The sequence below is a fragment of the Eleutherodactylus coqui genome, chromosome 1 (assembly GCF_035609145.1).
Source record: "Eleutherodactylus coqui strain aEleCoq1 chromosome 1, aEleCoq1.hap1, whole genome shotgun sequence".
Lineage (NCBI taxonomy): Eukaryota > Metazoa > Chordata > Amphibia > Anura > Eleutherodactylidae > Eleutherodactylus > Eleutherodactylus coqui.
In genome coordinates this window covers 536666765-536685634 of record NC_089837.1, presented here as the reverse complement: position 1 = coordinate 536685634, position 18870 = coordinate 536666765, and the positions used below count along the sequence as shown (strand labels likewise).

Sequence of the window (18870 nt, the reverse complement as noted above, 5' to 3'; positions counted from 1 at the left end):
TCAGTATAATATATAACAACTAATCACAGTGCAGCTTTCATGTTACCTCAGTATAATATATAACAACCAATCACAGCGCAGCTTTCATTTTACCTCAGCAGTATAATATATAACAACCAATCACAGCGCAGCTTTCATGTTACCTCAGTATAATATATAACAACCAATCACAGCACAGCTTTCATGTTACCTCAGTATAATATATAACAGCCAATCACAGCACAGCTTTCATGTTACCTCAGTATAATATATAACAACCAATCACAGCACAGCTTTCATGTTACCTCAGCAGTATAATATATAACACCCAATCACAGCGCAGCTTTCATGTTACCTCAGTATAATATATAACAACCAATCACAGCGCAGCTTTCATGTTACCTCAGCAGTATAACATATAACAACCAATCACAGCGCAGCTTTCATGTTACCTCAGTATAATATATAACAACCAATCACAGCACAGCTTTCATGTTACCTCAGTATAATATATAACAACCAATCACAGCGCAGCTTTCATGTTACCTCAGTATAATATATAACAACCAATCACAGCACAGCTTTCATTTTACCTCAGCGGTATAATATATAACAACCAATCACAGCACAGCTTTCATGTTATCTCAGTATAATATATAACAACCAATCACAGCACAGCTTTCATGTTACCTCAGTATAATATATAACAACCAATCACAGCACAGCTTTCATGTTACCTCAGCAGTATAATATATAACAACCAATCACAGCACAGCTTTCATGTTACCTCAGCAGTATAATATATAACAACCAATCACAGCACAGCTTTCATGTTACCTCAGCAGTATAATATATAACAACCAATCACAGCACAGCTTTCATGTTACCTCAGTATAATATATAACAACCAATCACAGCGCAGCTTTCATGTTACCTCAGTATAATATATAACAACCAATCACAGCGCAGCTTTCATGTTACCTCAGTATAATATATAACAACCAATCACAGCACAGCTTTCATTTTACCTCAGCGGTATAATATATAACAACCAATCACAGCGCAGCTTTCATGTTATCTCAGTATAATATATAACAACCAATCACAGCACAGCTTTCATGTTACCTCAGTATACTATATAACAACCAATCACAGCGCAGCTTTCATGTTACCTCAGTATAATATATAACAACCAATCACAGCACAGCTTTCATGTTACCTCAGTATAATATATAACAACCAATCACAGCGCAGCTTTCATGTTATCTCAGTATAATATATAACAACCAATCACAGCACAGCTTTCATGTTACCTCAGTATAATATATAACAACCAATCACAGCACAGCTTTCATGTTACCTCAGCAGTATAATATATAACAACCAATCACAGCGCAGCTTTCATGTTATCTCAGTATAATATATAACAACCAATCACAGCACAGCTTTCATGTTACCTCAGTATACTATATAACAACCAATCACAGCGCAGCTTTCATGTTACCTCAGTATAATATATAACAACCAATCACAGCACAGCTTTCATGTTACCTCAGTATAATATATAACAACCAATCACAGCGCAGCTTTCATGTTATCTCAGTATAATATATAACAACCAATCACAGCACAGCTTTCATGTTACCTCAGTATAATATATAACAACCAATCACAGCACAGCTTTCATTTTACCTCAGCATTCTCAATATCCAGCAATGGTTTAGTGATACGTTCGGCGGATGCATCATCTTGTAGTTGAACACGCCTCCCGTTGCTCGTCATGCCTTTTGCTTTTGTGCTTGAGATGGAAATCAAACGATCTTTGTCTGGGGGGCATAACTGTCGACGACGCTCGCACGGCGCCACCTATCGTAGGATAGTGGTACTATGCCAGTAATCTTCCCAGGAGTGTACTCAGCAACTTCCCAAACTGTCATGGCGATTGGGTGAATGGTGTAGTAATGCATAAAGGACAGACAGACAGACAGACATTTATATATATATATATATATATATATATATATATATATATATATATATATATATATATATTAGATGACATCAGGAAGTGAGAGAGTTAGATTCTGTACGTAAAATTTGGACGCTAATTCTTTTGCACATAGAATTGAATAATCGAGTTGGGGCCCATTAGCTTTTCCTACTTATGACATAATCAATGCTCGTGCCAAATTTCATGTTTCTATGACATCAGAAAGTGAGAAAATTAGATTCCGTACGTAAAATTTGGACACTAATTCTTTGGCGCATAGAATTGAATATTCGAGTTGGGACCCATTAGCTTTTCCTATTTATGACATATTCAATGCTCATGCCAAATTTCACGTTTCTATGACATTGGAAAGTGAGAGAATTTAATTCCGTACGTAAAATTTGGACGCTAATTCCTTTGCGCTAGAATTGAATAATCGAGTTGGGACCCATTAGCTTTTCCTATTTATGACATAATCAATGCTTGTACCAAATTTCAAGTTTCTATGACATTGGGAAGGGAGAGAATTAGATTCCGTACGTAAAATTTGGACACTAATTCTTTGGCGCATAGAATTGAATAATCGAGCTGGGACCGATTAGCTTTTCATATTTATGACATATTCAATGCCCGTGCCAAATTTCAAGTTTTTACGACATCGGGAAGTGAGAGAATTAGTGGCAATGATGGAAATCGAACGATCTACGTCGGGGGCGTAACTGTCGACGATGCTCGCGCGCGCCATTTATCATAGGATAGTTGTACTATGCCTATAATCTTCCCAGGAGTGTACTCAGCAACTTTCCAAAGTTTCATGGCGATCGGATGAATGGTGTAGTAATGCATAAAGGACAGACAGACAGACAGACATTCAATTTTATAGATATATAGTCACTGCAGTTGCAAATACTGTATGTGTGTGATATCTATGTGTACGTGTGTGTGTGCGTATAGATATAATATATAATAAATATATATTAAACCCTGCGGTTACAAGTACTGTATGTGTGTGATATCTATGTGTGTGTGTGTATAGATATAATATATATTAAACCCTGCGGTTACAAGTACTGTGTGTGTGTGATATCTATGTGTGTGTGTGTATAGATATAATATATATTAAACCCTGCGATTACAAGTACTGTGTGTGTGTGATATCTATGTGTGTGTGTGTATAGATATAATATATATTAAACCCTGCGGTTACAAGTACTGTGTGTGTGTGATATCTATGTGTGTGTGTGTGTATAGATATAATATATATTAAACCCTGCGGTTACAAGTACTGTATGTGTGTGATATCTATGTGTGTGTGTGTGTATAGATATAATATATATTAAACCCTGCGGTTACAAATACTGTATGTGTGTGATATCTATGTGTGTGTGTGTGTATAGATATAATATATATTAAACCCTGCGGTTACAAGTACTGTATGTGTGTGATATCTATGTGTACGTGTGTGTGTGCGTATAGATATAATATATATTAAACCCTGCGGTTACAAGTACTGTGTTACATTTTGTGTTCTTCAGCTGATGATCCTTTCCATGTTAGAATGTCTCCTCGGTGTCTGGATTCTTCCTTCCTCCTTGGTCCTCTTACCTCATACACTTGGTCTTCCTCCGGATTCTGGATCTTGTCCTCTTTATCAGTCTCCTGACCAGAGTGTCTCCATTGTTCCTGTGTCCTTCTCTCCTTTTTAGACCACCAGGTACTTGAGCAGATCTTCTCCAGTTTATCTATGATTTCTTCTTGTTGTCTCCACACCCTCCAGACCAGAACATCTCCCCAGGTCCTATATTCTCCATCTTTCCGTTTCTCAATCAGATCTTCTGTCTTCTCCAGTTCATCAGTAATGTCTTCTCATTGACTCCTGTACAGTGCAGAACAGCTTCTCAGTTCCTTCACCCTTCCTTCACTTCTCAGACCTCCAGGATCCTTAACAGATCTTCTTTTCTACATCAGAAACAACATTTTAGACCGGGTTGTCTCCTCAGTTTGTATATGTTTCCTCCTCACCGCAGTCCTCCGGGTTCCTGGCCAGTTTTCCTCTTCTACTTTAGTATCATCTTCTTGATGGCTCTAGACCAAAGCTTCTCATCTGTTCCTATATCCTTTCCCTTCCTCAGACCTCTGGGTACTGGATCTTCTCCTCTTCATCAGTGATGTCTTCTTGGTGACTCAGTATCCTCCAGACCGGAACATCTCCATTCCTAGATCCTCCTCCATCCCTCAGACCTCCAGGGTCCCGAATGGATTCTGTCTTCTACATTAGTGACATCTTCTTTGTGGCTCCAGGGTGAAGAGTCTCCTCAGTTCCTTCATCCTTCCTCCATCCCTCAGCCCTCCAGGGTCCAGAGTGGATTCTGTCTTCTGCATTAGTGACCTCTTCTTGGTGGCTTCAGGCTGAAGTATCCTCAGTTCCTTCATCCTTCCTCCACTCCTCAGCCCTGCAGGGTCCTGAGCGGATTTCATCTTCTGCGTTAGTGACATTTTCTTGGTGGCTCCAGGCTGAAGTCTCCTCAGTTCCTTTATCCTTCCTCCATCCCTTAGCCCTCCAGGGTCCCGAGCGGATTCTGTTTTCTACTCTAGTGACATTTTCTTGGTGGCTCCAGGCTGAAGTGTCTCCTGAGTTCCTTCATCCTTCCTTAACTCCTCAGCTCTCAAGAGTTCTGGAGCAGATCTTCTCCTTTTCCCACTAACTTGGTGGCTCTGTATCCTCCAGGAGTCTCCTCACAATGGAAGGAGTAGTCCGGTGGGTTATTTCACTTCCCGTCCCCATCTTCTCTATAACGGCTGATCGAGACCCCCAATTTCCTGCTTCTTCTCTGTCTTACTGGTGACACGAGGAATGAAGAGCTTGTATTAGTGACTACATGGACCGCACACTGTATGCCACCGGGACCCCCACAGATAATCTACAGTGATGCCCCCTTAATAGTAAGCACCAGAATCTGGGGTGGTGTAGGATCCCCCCTTAGAAGACGTCTCGCTCCGTAGCCCCACCTTGTCTTACAGAATGAAGCTAGTGGAAGTTTTCTCATATTAAGGCTATATTCACACGGGCAACCGTGACATCGGGTGGAGAGACGCCTGACATCACTGCCGTGTCCTTGCCATCCTCAGGAACGTGTTTCATGCGTGTCAGAGGGTCACATCGCACGTACACCACACCGTATGCGAGAGCCGGGTGATGTCTGTTAAGGTCGCATTGATAATAGCCTCCGTTCAGCTTCGCGCGGGCGTAAGGATGGACCCCGCTGACTCCAAAACCCCGCGGCGTGCTAGATGTGTGCACAAAAGGTCCCCATAGAAGTCAACGGGGGGCGCCGATGCATGAAGCACTGCTTAATTGTGCAGGAAAAAGAACACATGGGTAACTCGTTAGACTAATTATAGCTGGGAGCAGCGCTGCTCAAACAGTACAGAAAGATACGCCGCTGCGCACAGAAGAGGGCAGGATCACTGCACGCACAAATACACACCCGCCCGGGGGAAACGCTCTGCTGCCGGCGCTCAGGAGTGATTGCCCCTCATCAACCTCTACGTCACTAGGCATCTGGGTGCCAGCTCCCATGTGATCCTTGGGTGGGCGGAGCTTGGGAGTGCACAGGTGTTGTGGGTGTGGTCTGCTGAGTGCTGACTCCGTGCAGGTGACAATGTGACGCTGCTGCAGGTAACAGGATGTCCGTGCTGCTGTCGTGTGTCTATCTGATGGTCACACCAGTTGTGTGTGTGTTGTCTGGTGGTGCACACGCGTTGTGTGTGGGGGGCCGTGTGTGTCTCTGGTGCTGCACACGAATTGTGTGTGTGTTGTGTGTTTGGTGTGTGTGCTCAGCACACATGTATTTCTCCCTTGCAGACACGGTAAGGGCAGCCTGTCATGTATGCCCACAACACACAGTTTGGCGCGGCGTCCGCTGGTTGACCATTAGCGCCTGTCTTCGGTGGACACATTCCTGCGCAGTCTCCTGTATGCTTGCTCTCCTCCTCCCCTGTTTGCTGTGTAACCTGCTCTTCCACTTGTCACATCCTGCAGTTATTACCCAGAAGTTGCTGCACGGCTCGAAACTAAGAATTCCTCCTCAGCCGCCTCCCAATAAGCTTTCTCTTAAGACGCAAATTCTCACTTTGACTTTACACACATTCGTTATTTCTACTCTTATGCGACCTCTCGCTATCCGAACCATTTCTTGCCTCCTTCTAATATACATGCCTTCCTTGTGGTCCGCCGAGCCCAGGCGCTTTCCCAGCCATCCACCGTGCCCTGGCCTCCACCCCTCCCCACCCCCCTCCAACTGGTCTGCCGAGCCCTGGCCTCCACCCCCCTCCAACTGGCCCGCCGAGCCCTGGCCCCCGCCACCTGGCCCGCCGAGCCCTGGCCCCCGCCACCTGGCCCGCCGAGCCCTGGCCCCCGCCACCTGGCCCGCCGAGCCCTGGCCCCCGCCACCTGGCCCGCCGAGCCCTGGCCCCCGCCACCTGGCCCGCCGAGCCCTGGCCCCCGCCACCTGGCCCGCCGAGCCCTGGCCCCCGCCACCTGGCCCGCCGAGCCCTGGCCCCCGCCACCTGGCCCGCCGAGCCCTGGCCCCCGCCACCTGGCCCGCCGAGCCCTGGCCCCCGCCACCTGGCCCGCCGAGCCCTGGCCCCCGCCACCTGGCCCGCCGAGCCCTGGCCCCCGCCACCTGGTCGGCCGAGCCCTGGCCCCCGTCACCTGGTCCGCCGACCCCTGGACTCCATCACCCCCTCCACCTGGTGCGCCGAGCCCTGGCCTCCATCACCCCCTCCGCCTGGTGCGCCGAGCCCTGGCCTCCATCACCCCCTCCGCCTGGTGCGCCGAGCCCTGGCCTCCATCACCCCCTCCGCCTGGTGCGCCGAGCCCTGGCCTCCATCACCCCCTCCGCCTGGTGCGCCGAGCCCTGGCCTCCATCACCCCCTCCGCCTGGTGCGCCGAGCCCTGGCCTCCATCACCCCCTCCGCCTGGTGCGCCGAGCCCTGGCCTCCATCACCCCCTCCGCCTGGTGCGCCGAGCCCTGGCCTCCATCACCCCCTCCGCCTGGTGCGCCGAGCCCTGGCCTCCATCACCCCCTCCGCCTGGTGCGCCGAGCCCTGGCCTCCATCACCCCCTCCGCCTGGTGCGCCGAGCCCTGGCCTCCATCACCCCCTCCGCCTGGTGCGCCGAGCCCTGGCCTCCATCACCCTCTCTGCCTGGTGCGCCGAGCCCTGGCCCCCTCCGCACCCCTCCGCCTGGTGCGCCGAGCCCTGGCCGCCTCCGCACCCCTCTGCCTGGTGCGCCGAGCCCTGGCCGCCTCCGCACCCCTCCGCCTGGTGCGCCGAGCCCTGGCCGCCTCCGCACCCCTCTTCCAACATGATCTTCTCATCCTTTGCTGTCCCTCTTGTACATACCATGTGACACGCTGCTCTGCTCACTAATATCCATGGCTTTTAGGTCTTTGTGGTTTCTTTACTTTGGGGTTTTCTGCGATAATGGCAGCCGATGTCCACGGAACGAGCTGTAGCCATTGTACCACGCTGGTGTTCCCTGTCTGGCCCTCTGAATGAGTGGCTGCCGTCCAGGTTGGCCGTGGGTTGTACTGTCAAGCTGGTTGTGCCTCCCCTTCATCGTGATAACTCGACATGGTAGATAGAATGTGTTGTTAGGATTTATTACATCAGTAGGTCTCCTCATTCCATGCTGGTGTCTTGTGAGACATCTCTCCACCACTGTTAGGACCTGACATCATCTCCCATACACTCTCTGTAGGAAGGTACCTCCAGCCCAGCAGGGCTGTGACACAGGAGCTGACACTCTATAGCCCTGCTCCATGGAGCTGCTCAGCAGTGTACCTGTAGGGGGCAGTATGACACCTGTATACTACGATACAGTGCTTCCTTCTCTCATTGTCTGTAGACCGGAGCGGCGAGCAGCCATCAGAGATGAGGACTCGTGGCCCTGCTGAAAGAGTGCCTCAATGTGGTATGGGACATCAGATGGTCTCCTCACCTTCATGGTGTCTTACCTCTGGTTGCCTCCTTGAGATTGAACATTTATTCCTTCTTTGCAGGATCAAGATGTCTGAAGGAATAATGAGCAAAGCAGCTACCATGGAGATCCCCATCAGCAGTAATGGGGTGTCCGGGACAATCAATGAAGATGAAAGTCTAGAGCAGGTGATGACTGGACTGTGTGCTGTGTCCCCGTCCTGATGACCTTGTGACCTCCCCATACATGATGCTCTTGGTGGTATCCATCCTGATGACAATGTGACCTCCCGATGTGTGATGAGCTCGGTGGTCCCTGTCCTGATGACCATGTGACCTCCCCATACATGATGGTCTCAGTTGCTCCCATCCTGATGACCTTGTGACCTTCAGATGTGTGAGGGTCTTGGTGCGCCCCGCCCTGATTACCATGTGACCTCCCCATGCATGATTGGCTCGGTGGTCCCCATCCTGATGACCATGTGACCTTCCCATGCATGATGGGTTTGGTGTTCCCTGTCCTGATGACCATGTTACCTCCCCATGCATGATGGTCTCGGTGGTCACTGTCCTGATGACATTGTGACCTTCAAATGTGTCAGGGTTTTAATGGTACCCGTCCTGATGACCATGTGACCTCCCCATGCACGATGCTCTCGGTGGTCACTGTGCTGATGACCTTGTGACCTCCCCATGCATGATAGTCTTGGTGGTTAACGTCCTGATGACCATGTGACCTCCCCATGCATGATTGGCTCAGTTGTTTCCATCTTGACGATCCTGTGACCTTCAGATGTGTGAGGGTCTTGGTGTTCACTGTACTGATTACCTTCTGACCTCCCCATGCATGATGGTCTCACTGGTTCCCATCCTGATGACCTTGTGACCTTCAGATGTGTGAGCGTATTGGTGGGCCCGTCCAGATGACCATGTGACCTACCCATGCATGATGGGCTCGGTGGTCCCCATTCTGATGACCATGTGACCTCCCCATGCATGATGGGTTCGGTGGTCCCTGTCCTGATGACCATGTGACCTCCCCATGCATGATGGTATCAGTGGTTCCCATCCTGATGACCTTATGAGCTTCAGATGTGTGAGGGTCTTGGTGGTCCACTGTCCTGATGACATCGTGACCTTCAAATGTGTGAGGGTCTTGATAGACCCCGTCCTGATGACCGTGTGACCTTCCCATGCATGATGGTCTCAGTGGTCCCCGTCCTGATGACCGTGTGACCTCCCCATGCATGATGGTCTCAGTGGTCCCCGTTCTGATAACCGTGTGACCTCCCCATGCATGATGGTATCAGTGGTTCCCATCCTGATGACCTTGTGAGCTTCAGATGTGTGAGGGTCTTGGTGGTCCCCGTCCTGATGACCATGTGACCTCCCCATGCATGATGGGTTCGGTGGTCCCCATCCTGATGACCTTCTGACCTCCCCATGCATGATGGTCTCGGTGGTCACCGTCCTGATGACATTGTGACCTTTAAATGTGTCAGGGTCTTAATGGTCCCCGTCCTGATGACCATGTGACCTCCCCATGCACGAAGCTCTCGGTGGTCACTGTGCTGATGACCTTGTGACCTCCCCATGCATGATAGTCTTGGTGGTTAACGTCCTGAAGACCATGTGACCTCCCCATGCATGATTGGCTCAGTTGTTTCCATCTTGATGATCCTGTGACCTTCAGATGTGTGAGCGTCTTGGTGGGCCCGTCCAGATGACCATGGGACCTCCCCATGCATCATGGGCTCGGTGGTCCCCATCCTGATGACCATGTGACCTCCCCATGCATGATGGGTTCAGTGGTCCCTGTCCTGATGACCATGTGACCTCCCCATGCATGATGGTATCAGTGGTTCCCATCCTGATGACCTTATGAGCTTCAGATGTGTGAGGGTCTTGGTGGTCCCCGTCCTGATGACATCGTGACCTTCAAATGTGTGAGGGTCTTAATAGACCCCGTCCTGATGACCGTGTGACCTCCCCATGCATGATGGTCTCGGTGGTCCCCGTCCTGATGACCGTGTGACCTCCCCATGCATGATGGTCTCAGTGGTCCCCGTCCTGATCACCGTGTGACCTCCCCATGCATGATGGTCTCGGCATTCCCATCCTGATGACCTTGTGACCTCCAGATGTGTGAGGGTCTTGGGTCCACAGCCTGAGGATCAGGTGGCCTCCCCATGCATGATGGTCTCAGTGGTTCCCGTCCTGATGACCATGTGACCTCCCATGCATGATGCTATTGGTGGTCACTGTACTGATGACCTCCCCATGCATGATTGTCTCGGGGATCCCTGTCCTGATGACCATGTGAACTCCCCTAGCATGATGGGCTCAATTCCCATCTTGATGACCTTCAGATGTGTGAGTGTCTTGGTGGTCCACATCCTGATGACCATGTGACCTCCCCTTGCATGATGGGCTCAGTAGGTCCCATCCTGATGACCATGTGACCTTCAGATATGTGAGTGTCTTGGTGGTCCACATCCTGATGATCAGGTGACTTCCCCATGCATGATTGTCCCAGTGGTCCCCATCCTGATGACTATGTGACCTCCCCATGCATGATGGTCTCGGTGGTCATTGTTCTGATGACCATATGACGTTCAGATGCATGATGGTCTCAATGGTTCCCATGCTATTGACCTTGGGAGCTTCAGATGTGTGAAGGTCTTGGTCCCCGTCCTGATGATCAGGTGACCTCCTGATGCATGCTGGTCTTACTGGTCCATGTTCTGCCCGGTGTCCCTTCAGTGGTCCGTCTCTCCCATTCACCTCACAGTCCTCCTCTGTCGTTGGGCGCTGCGGCCCAGTGCCATGAATCCGTGACTGATGTGTAATGCCACGCTCTGGCCACCAGGGCACGTACAAAAGTACAGCAAGGCTACAGTTGTGCTTCTTGACATCTTTCTTTAACCCCTTAATGACCAGCCCATTTTTCAGTTTTGTTTTTCTTTCTATCGTCGTACTGCTAGATCCACAACTTTTTGACATTTTTACATCGGCGGCCGTATGGGGGCTTGTTTTTTGCGGGGTGAGTTGTATTTTTGGGGTTCTTATATTGTAGAACTCTTATTCGTTTTTTGAGGGGGGGATTGAGATAGTTTTTGGGCGTTATTTCTGCAGTGTTCAGCTGGTGTGATGATGTCGCCCTCTGGCAGCACCATGCCGCCGTTATGGGCCATTTTTGGGAGGATTTGCTGTTTTTGTTAAGCTTTTGCTTTTCTGCTGCCGGGAGGTTTTTATCTTCCATCGCTGGCGCTCTGTGGGTTTTTTGCGGGAATAGAGCTCTCGTCTTCATTGATCCCGTTTTTGGGAAAATACAACATTTGTCACTTTTAGAGGCAGGAGGAACTAAATCTGCAGTTCTGTCCTGCTGGCTTATTTTTTTGTTTTACGATGTTCACCGTCTGGTATAAATGAAGATCTATTAGGATGCCACATTTATAGGGCTTTTATTTATTTAGGTTTTGCTACTTTTCCCCCTTTTTACTACATTGTTTCTATAATACACTGCAATACTTATAGTTCACTTCAATACTCCTGCAGAGTATTATATTGGCCTGTTAGACACTACCTCTGAGCTGCATAGACCACCGTAGATCGCAGACCTGGAGGCCATCGCAACCCATTGGAACCCTGTGATCACATCATGGGGGTCCGACGGGTCACACTCAGCCCCCCACAGCCCATATCAGCGTTGTTACATAGAAGATGCCGTTAGCAATCCTGGACAGACGTGAGGTGGCTGAGACAATCAAGAACACCCAGGAATAGGTCGTCGCAGCGGCCTTTCTCATCCCCCAGTGTCATTCGCGCCCTCGTTGGCTTCTTTCTGGGTGCTCTGGATGAAAAGCCTCGGCCAGCTCCTGTTACCGACCATCGGGGTGATCTCCGTTCTGGTTCCTGTGAAGACCTGTGATTGGTCTTCTTCATCCCACATAACCACTTGATTAACCCCCGCATGTCATCCATAGCTCCATAATAGTACTAAATGACCCCTTCACCCTCTTTCCATTGTAGTTCCTGGGCTGAATCTCAACTGGCTGCCCCCAAGATGGCAGGTGGGCACCACTATAGTGCCAAAAAGTTTCCACCACCCATCTGTATGTTCTACAAAGTTTCCTACTTTTAATCTTTCATTTAGAAGACCTTCTGGTGGCCCTGACTTTTGAATCACCCTGTATTATTAGAAACGCCATGAAGTATGCCATTAAAAACACCGCACCCCTTTAAAGTGTTCAAAATGGCATTTAGGAAGTTTGTTGACCCTTTTAGGTGATTCCAAGGAATGAAAGCAAAAGCGGGGGAGAAACATTAAAATCTCATATTTTTGTAGAGTTTCAATTTTGAGCAAGTTTCCTCAGTAGGAAATATTGGGGGGAACAAACTGCCTAAAACCTGTAGATTCCGGGTGAGGAAGGTTCCAGTGCGCACCTCGCCTCCGCCATGATGGAGCCGCCTGTACATTGTGGGGCTTCCCTTTTATTAGGACATTTCAGGTTTCAGGGGCCACAAAGTCCTTGTAAGAGGGCAGAGAATGAGGACTGGCTCGTCCACCCACTGCGGCACGGTTTGCCCGCATCACTCATCCCGCCAGCACAATGTTTTTGCTGAAAAAAAAATTAACCCCCCCCCCCCCCCTTCCTTCTTGATGGTCGAGTACGGTCAGGACAACCACCATCCCACCCCCCACGTCGTGGTCATGTATGGACAGGGGCCCACCTCCCCCGTGGTCGAGTGCGGACAGGACGGCCCATCCGACTGCCACCCTGCTCCCATGATTTCTTGCACTGCTGACAAGTGTTTGCTCTTTGGTATCTGTAGGATCTGCAGCAGGTCATGGTATCGGGCCCCAACCTAAACGAGACGAGTATTGTGTCTGGCGGTTATGGCGGAACCACGGAAGGAATCATTCCCACAAGCGGCTTAAAAGGTAAGAGCACACAGCAAGGCGCTGGTGTGCTTCTCTCGGGGGACAGGTCGGGGCTGGTCAGAGTCCATCATGAAGCAGCGGAGTCATATAAACGACCGCCTGCATCTATTGTAACTATAGACACATCATCACACAGTGATGTTATACGGACATACTAAATGTCCACGTAACGATGGGTCATGTGACTGCCCGTAGCCAATGGTCCAGCTTATATTGGGGGACTAGACTGACCCACATGTTATATACAGACTTTTAACCTGGGTGCCTGCAGAGTGTGATATAAACCTGTATATACAGATCGGTCCTCCCTTCGAGGGGTTGTCCTGTTCCCCCTCCCACCCATATATTTTTGTAACTTGCAACAATAATATACCCCTCAACTGCTACTCCAACACAGAAAGAAAGGGGAAGAGGCAGAGGTGAGCAGAGAGGTGGAAAAGGACAAGGATGGAGAAGAGGACAGAGAAAGAAAGGGGGGTGACGGGTGGAAAGGGATGGGGATGGAGGAGAGGACAGAGAAGGAAAGGGGAGGAGACCAGTGGAAGGCAATGAGGATTGAGCAGAGGACAGAGCAGGAAAGGGGCGAGGAAGGAGAAGAGGACAGAGAAGGAAAGGGGAGGAGACCGGTGAAAAGAAACAAGGATGGAGAAGAGGACAGAGAAAGAAAGGGGAGGTGATGGGTGGAAAGGCACTAGGATGGAGAAGAGGACAGAGAAGGAAGGGTGAGGAGACAGGTGAAAAGGGACGAGGATGAAGGAGAGGGTTGAGAAGGAAAGAGGAAGGAGTCAGGTGGAAAGGTCGAGGAAGGACAGGAGAGGTCTGTGAACGAAAGGGGAAGAAACAGGTGGAAAGGGATGAGGAAAGAGGAGAAGACAGAGAAGGAAAAGGAAGGAGACAGGTGCAAAGGTCGAGGAAGGAGAAGAGGACAAAGGTGGAAAGGGGAAAAGACAGGTGGAAAGGGATGAGGATGGAGAAGAGGACCAAGAAGGATGGAGGAGTAGACAGGTGGAAAGAGACGAGGATGGAGAAGTAGACAGGTGGAAAGAGACGAGGATGGAGGAGTAGACAGGTGGAAAGAGACGAGGATGGAGGAGTAGACAGGTGGAAAGAGACGAGGATGGAGGAGTAGACAGGTGGAAAGAGACGAGGATGGAGGAGTAGACAGGTGGAAAGAGACGAGGATGGAGGAGTAGACAGGTGGAAAGAGACGAGGATGGAGGAGTAGACAGGTGGAAAGAGACGAGGATGGAGGAGTAGACAGGTGGAAAGAGACGAGGATGGAGGAGTAGACAGGTGGAAAGAGACGAGGATGGAGGAGTAGACAGGTGGAAAGGGACGAGGATGGAGGAGCAGACAGGTGGAAAGGGACGAGGATGGAGGAGCAGACAGGTGGAAAGGGACGAGGATGGAGGAGCAGACAGGTGGAAAGGGACGAGGATGGAGGAGCAGACAGGTGGAAAGGGACGAGGATGGAGGAGCAGACAGGTGGAAAGGGACGAGGATGGAGGAGCAGACAGGTGGAAAGGGACGAGGATGGAGGAGCAGACAGGTGGAAAGGGACGAGGATGGAGGAGCAGACAGGTGGAAAGGGACGAGGATGGAGGAGCAGACAGGTGGAAAGGGACGAGGATGGAGGAGCAGACAGGTGGAAAGGGACGAGGATGGAGGAGCAGACAGGTGGAAAGGGACGAGGATGGAGGAGCAGACAGGTGGAAAGGGACGAGGATGGAGGAGCAGACAGGTGGAAAGGGACGAGGATGGAGGAGCAGACAGGTGGAAAGGGACGAGGATGGAGGAGCAGACAGGTGGAAAGGGACGAGGATGGAGGAGCAGACAGGTGGAAAGGGACGAGCATGGAGGAGCAGACAGGTGGAAAGGGACGAGGAGGGAGGAGCAGACAGGTGGAAAGGGACGAGGATGGAGGAGCAGACAGGTGGAAAGGGACGAGGATGGAGGAGCAGACAGGTGGAAAGGGACGAGGATGGAGGAGCAGACAGGTGGAAAGGGACGAGGATGGAGGAGCAGACAGGTGGAAAGGGACGAGGATGGAGGAGCAGACAGGTGGAAACGGACGAGGATGGAGGAGCAGACAGGTGGAAACGGACGAGGATGGAGGAGCAGACAGGTGGAAAGGGACGAGGATGGAGGAGCAGACAGGTGGAAAGGGACGAGGATGGAGGAGCAGACAGGTGGAAAGGGACGAGGATGGAGGAGCAGACAGGTGGAAAGGGACGAGGATGGAGGAGCAGACAGGTGGAAAGGGACGAGGATGGAGGAGCAGACAGGTGGAAAGGGACGAGGATGGAGGAGCAGACAGGTGGAAAGGGACGAGGATGGAGCAGCAGACAGGTGGAAAGGGACGAGGATGGAGGAGCAGACAGGTGGAAAGGGACGAGGATGGAGGAGCAGACAGGTGGAAAGGGACGAGGATGGAGGAGCAGACAGGTGGAAAGGGACGAGGATGGAGGAGCAGACAGGTGGAAAGAGACGAGGATGGAGGAGCAGACAGGTGGAAAGAGACGAGGATGGAGGAGAGAACAGGGAAGGATGGAGGAGCAGACAGGTGGAAAGAGACGAGGATGGAGGAGAGAACAGGGAAGGATGGAGGAGCCGACAGGTGGAAAGAGAGGAGGATGGAGGAGAGAATAGAGAAGGATGGAGGAGCCGACAGGTGGAAAGAGAGGAGGATGGAGGAGTGGACAGGTGGAAAGAGATGAGGATGGAGGAGAGAACAGAGAAGGAAAGGGGAGGAGACGGGTGGAAAGTAAGGAGGACAGAGAAGGAGCTAGAAGGCGGAAACCTCTTGTGTAAAGAATATAAGGGGGCTGATGATGTCACAGCTGGGTGTCTTTGTAAAGGGTGGACTGTAAGGACGCTCATGATGTCTTACGCATGTATGGTCACTGTTTATCACCCACCACTTTTGAAAGCTGCAGTGAAAGCAGCTGAATAAGTTGTGTCCTCCTAGTTCTTCTTCATCCTTGTGGCTTCTCATCTGTATGTTTTATCTTGTGGCTTAAATCTGCCGCTACGGTCGTCTTGGGTTTACAATTCTCTCTTCTGATGATGAGCCTTGTCTTGGGGCGCTCCTCCGGTATCTCCTAAGGTCACAGCTCAGATGTATTTATAAAGTGCGAGAGAAACCAGAGAGTGATGGGTTGGGATGAAGAACTGGATGGAGAGCTTGTAGTCCTCCTGGATAACGAGCCGCAGATTGTAAGGAACTGACTCGCTGGAAGCAATTGTGATGCTGCCACAAGGGTTTGTGGTCATGGGGTCATTAGATTCTACTGGGGCTCTATGTGGAACCCTCCTTTATCCAGCACCGAGCTCGCTCCCGCCCCCTTTTTTCTCAAATAGCCCACCAAAGAGGAGATATAACTCCATGTTGGTCCTCCAATTGTCTGCCGCCCCTGAGACTGTGGGGTCCACTCGGGGTATTTACTACTTCTAGTCATTGTATTTTGTATTCCTAATCGCCATGTTTCCAGCCATGAGTCCTCCTTAGTGAAGGTTGGATCTTCATGTCTTGGAGCCGAAAGCATCAGCTTAAATACAGCAACACAACACCCAACTGTATGTAGGGCATGTGTCTGGTGGGCCAGCAAGAAGTGAGGGCAGATGTAAGCTCCTACATGGGGTCCACAGGGTGGAGATGTAGGCACAACACAGGATATGGTGGTTATCAAAACTCATATACAGTAGTTGTCTTTTCTGTTTTGGCTGCATTGTATGTAAGAAAATAGTTGGTTCATTGGAGATAAAGATTCAGAGTGAGAAGATGCCGACCTACTAGTTTAGTGCTGGAAGTAGAGGAGACCATCTTCAAGGATGGTGCAAGGACATCGATGGGATACTGTTTAGAGGCTGTGACGGAAACCTCCATGATGGATAGTGAAGAGTATATCCTGTCCTGTTCTAGTAATGGCAATTACCTTGATGGCAGATGTAGGGGGTTACCACGTTCACCATGTTGGCGGGTGTAGGGGTTACCACGTTCACCATGTTGGCGGGTGTAGGGGTTACCACGTTCACCATGTTGGCGGGTGTAGGGGTTACCACAATGGCGGGTGTATGGGGTTACCACGCTCACCATGTTGGCGGGTGTAGGGGGTTACCACGCTCACCATGTTGGCGGGTGTAGGGGTTACCACGCTCACCATGTTGGTGGGTGTAGGGCTTACCACGTTCACCATGTTGGCGGGTGTAAGGCTTACCACGTTCACCATGTTGGCGGGTGTAGGGGTTACCACGTTCACGATTTTGGCGGGTGTAGGGGGTTACCACGTTCACCATGTTGGCGGGTGTAAGGGTTACCACGTTCACCATGTTGGCGGGTGTAGGGGTTACCACATTCACCATGTTGGCGGGTGTAGGGGTTACCACGTTCACCATGTTGGCGGGTGTAGGGGGTTACCACGCTCACCATGTTGGTGGGTGTAGGGGTTACCACAATGGCGGGTGTAGGGGTTACCACGCTCACCATGTTAGCGGGTGTAGGGGTTACCACGTTCACCATGTTGGCGGGTGTAGGGGTTACCACGCTCACCATGTTGGCGGGTGTAGGGGTTACCACAATGGCGGGTGTAGGGGTTACCACGCTTACCATGTTGGCGGGTGTAGGGGTTACCACAATGGCGGGTGTAGGGCTTACCACGTTCGCCATGTTGGCCGATGTAGGGGGTTACCACGCTCATCATGTTGGCGGGTGTAGGGGGTTACCACATTCATCATGTTGGCGGGTGTAGGGGTTACCACAATGGCGGGTGTAGGGGTTACGACAATGGCGGGTGTAGGGGGTTACCACGCTCATCATGTTGGCGGGTGTAGGGGGTTACCACGCTCACCATGTTGGCGGGTGTATGAGTTACCACCATAGCGGGTGTAGGGGGTTACCACGCTCATCATGTGGGCGGGTGTAGGGGGTTACCACGCTCATCATGTTGGCGGGTGTAGGGGTTACCACGCTTACCATGTTGGCCTGTGTAGGGGTTACCACAATGGTGGGTGTAGGGGTTACCACACTTACCATGTTGGCAGGTGTAGGGGTTACCACAATGGCGGGTGTAGGGGTCACCACGTTCACCATATTGGCGGCTGTAGGGGTTACCACATTCACCATGTTGGCGGGTGGAGGGGTTACCACAATGGCGGGTGTAGGGCTTACCATGCTCATCATGTTGGCGCGTGTAGGGGTTACCACGTTCACCATGTTGGCCGGTGTAGGGGGTTACCACAATGGTGGGTGTAGGGATTACCACAATGGCGGGTGTAGGGGGTTACCACGCTCATCATGTTGGTGGGTGTAGAGGGTTACCACGCTCATCATGTTGGCGGGTGTAGGGGTTACCACGCTCAGCATGTTGGCGGGTGTAGGGGTTACCACAATGGCGGGTGTAGGGGTTACCACGCTTACCGTGTTGGGGTTACCACAATGGCGGGTGTAGGGGTTACCACGTTCACCATGTTGGCGGGTGTAGGGGTTACCACGTTCTGTAGGGGTTACCACGTTCACCATGTTGGCGGGTGTAGGGGTTACCACGTTCACCATGTTGGCGGGTGTAGGTGTTACCACAATGGCGGGTGTAGGGCTTACCACGCTCAACATGTTGGCGCGTGTAGGGGTTTCCACGTTCACCATGTTGACGGGTGTAGGGGTTACCACAATGGCGGGTGTAGGGCTTACCACGTTCACCATGTTGGCGGGTGTAGGGGGTTACCATGCTCACCTTGTTGGCGGGTGTAGGGCTTACCACGTTCACCATGTTGGCAGGTTAGGGGGTTACCACGTTCACCATGTTGGCGGGTGTAGGGGTTACCACGTTCACCATGTTGGCGGGTGTAGGGGTTACCACGCTCACCATGTTGGCGGGTGTAGGGCTTACCACGTTCACCATGTTGGCGGGTGTAGGGGGTTACCACAATGGCGGGTGTAGGGCTTACCACGTTCGCCATGTTGGCGGGTGTAGGGGGT

At 50.9% G+C, this 18870-nt stretch overlaps 1 protein-coding gene across 5 annotated transcripts in view; it reads left to right on the top strand.

Moving 5' to 3' along the window:
• ARFIP2 (ADP ribosylation factor interacting protein 2) overlaps positions 1 to 18870 on the top strand; it is a 65088-nt gene that overhangs the window by 26673 nt on the left and 19545 nt on the right. Inside the window, exons 1-4 of one of the 5 annotated variants that reach the window (XM_066588570.1) lie at positions 5613 to 5648; positions 7881 to 7946; positions 8035 to 8140; positions 12788 to 12896. In XM_066588570.1, the coding sequence (XP_066444667.1) occupies positions 7942 to 7946; positions 8035 to 8140; positions 12788 to 12896 (220 nt within the window). In that variant the 5' untranslated portion in view covers positions 5613 to 5648; positions 7881 to 7941. Of the gene's footprint in view, positions 1 to 5582; positions 5649 to 7880; positions 7947 to 8034; positions 8141 to 12787; positions 12897 to 18870 lie in introns of those variants that run through there. The other 4 variants (XM_066588573.1, XM_066588571.1, XM_066588572.1 and 1 more) reach the window with 4 other exon arrangements.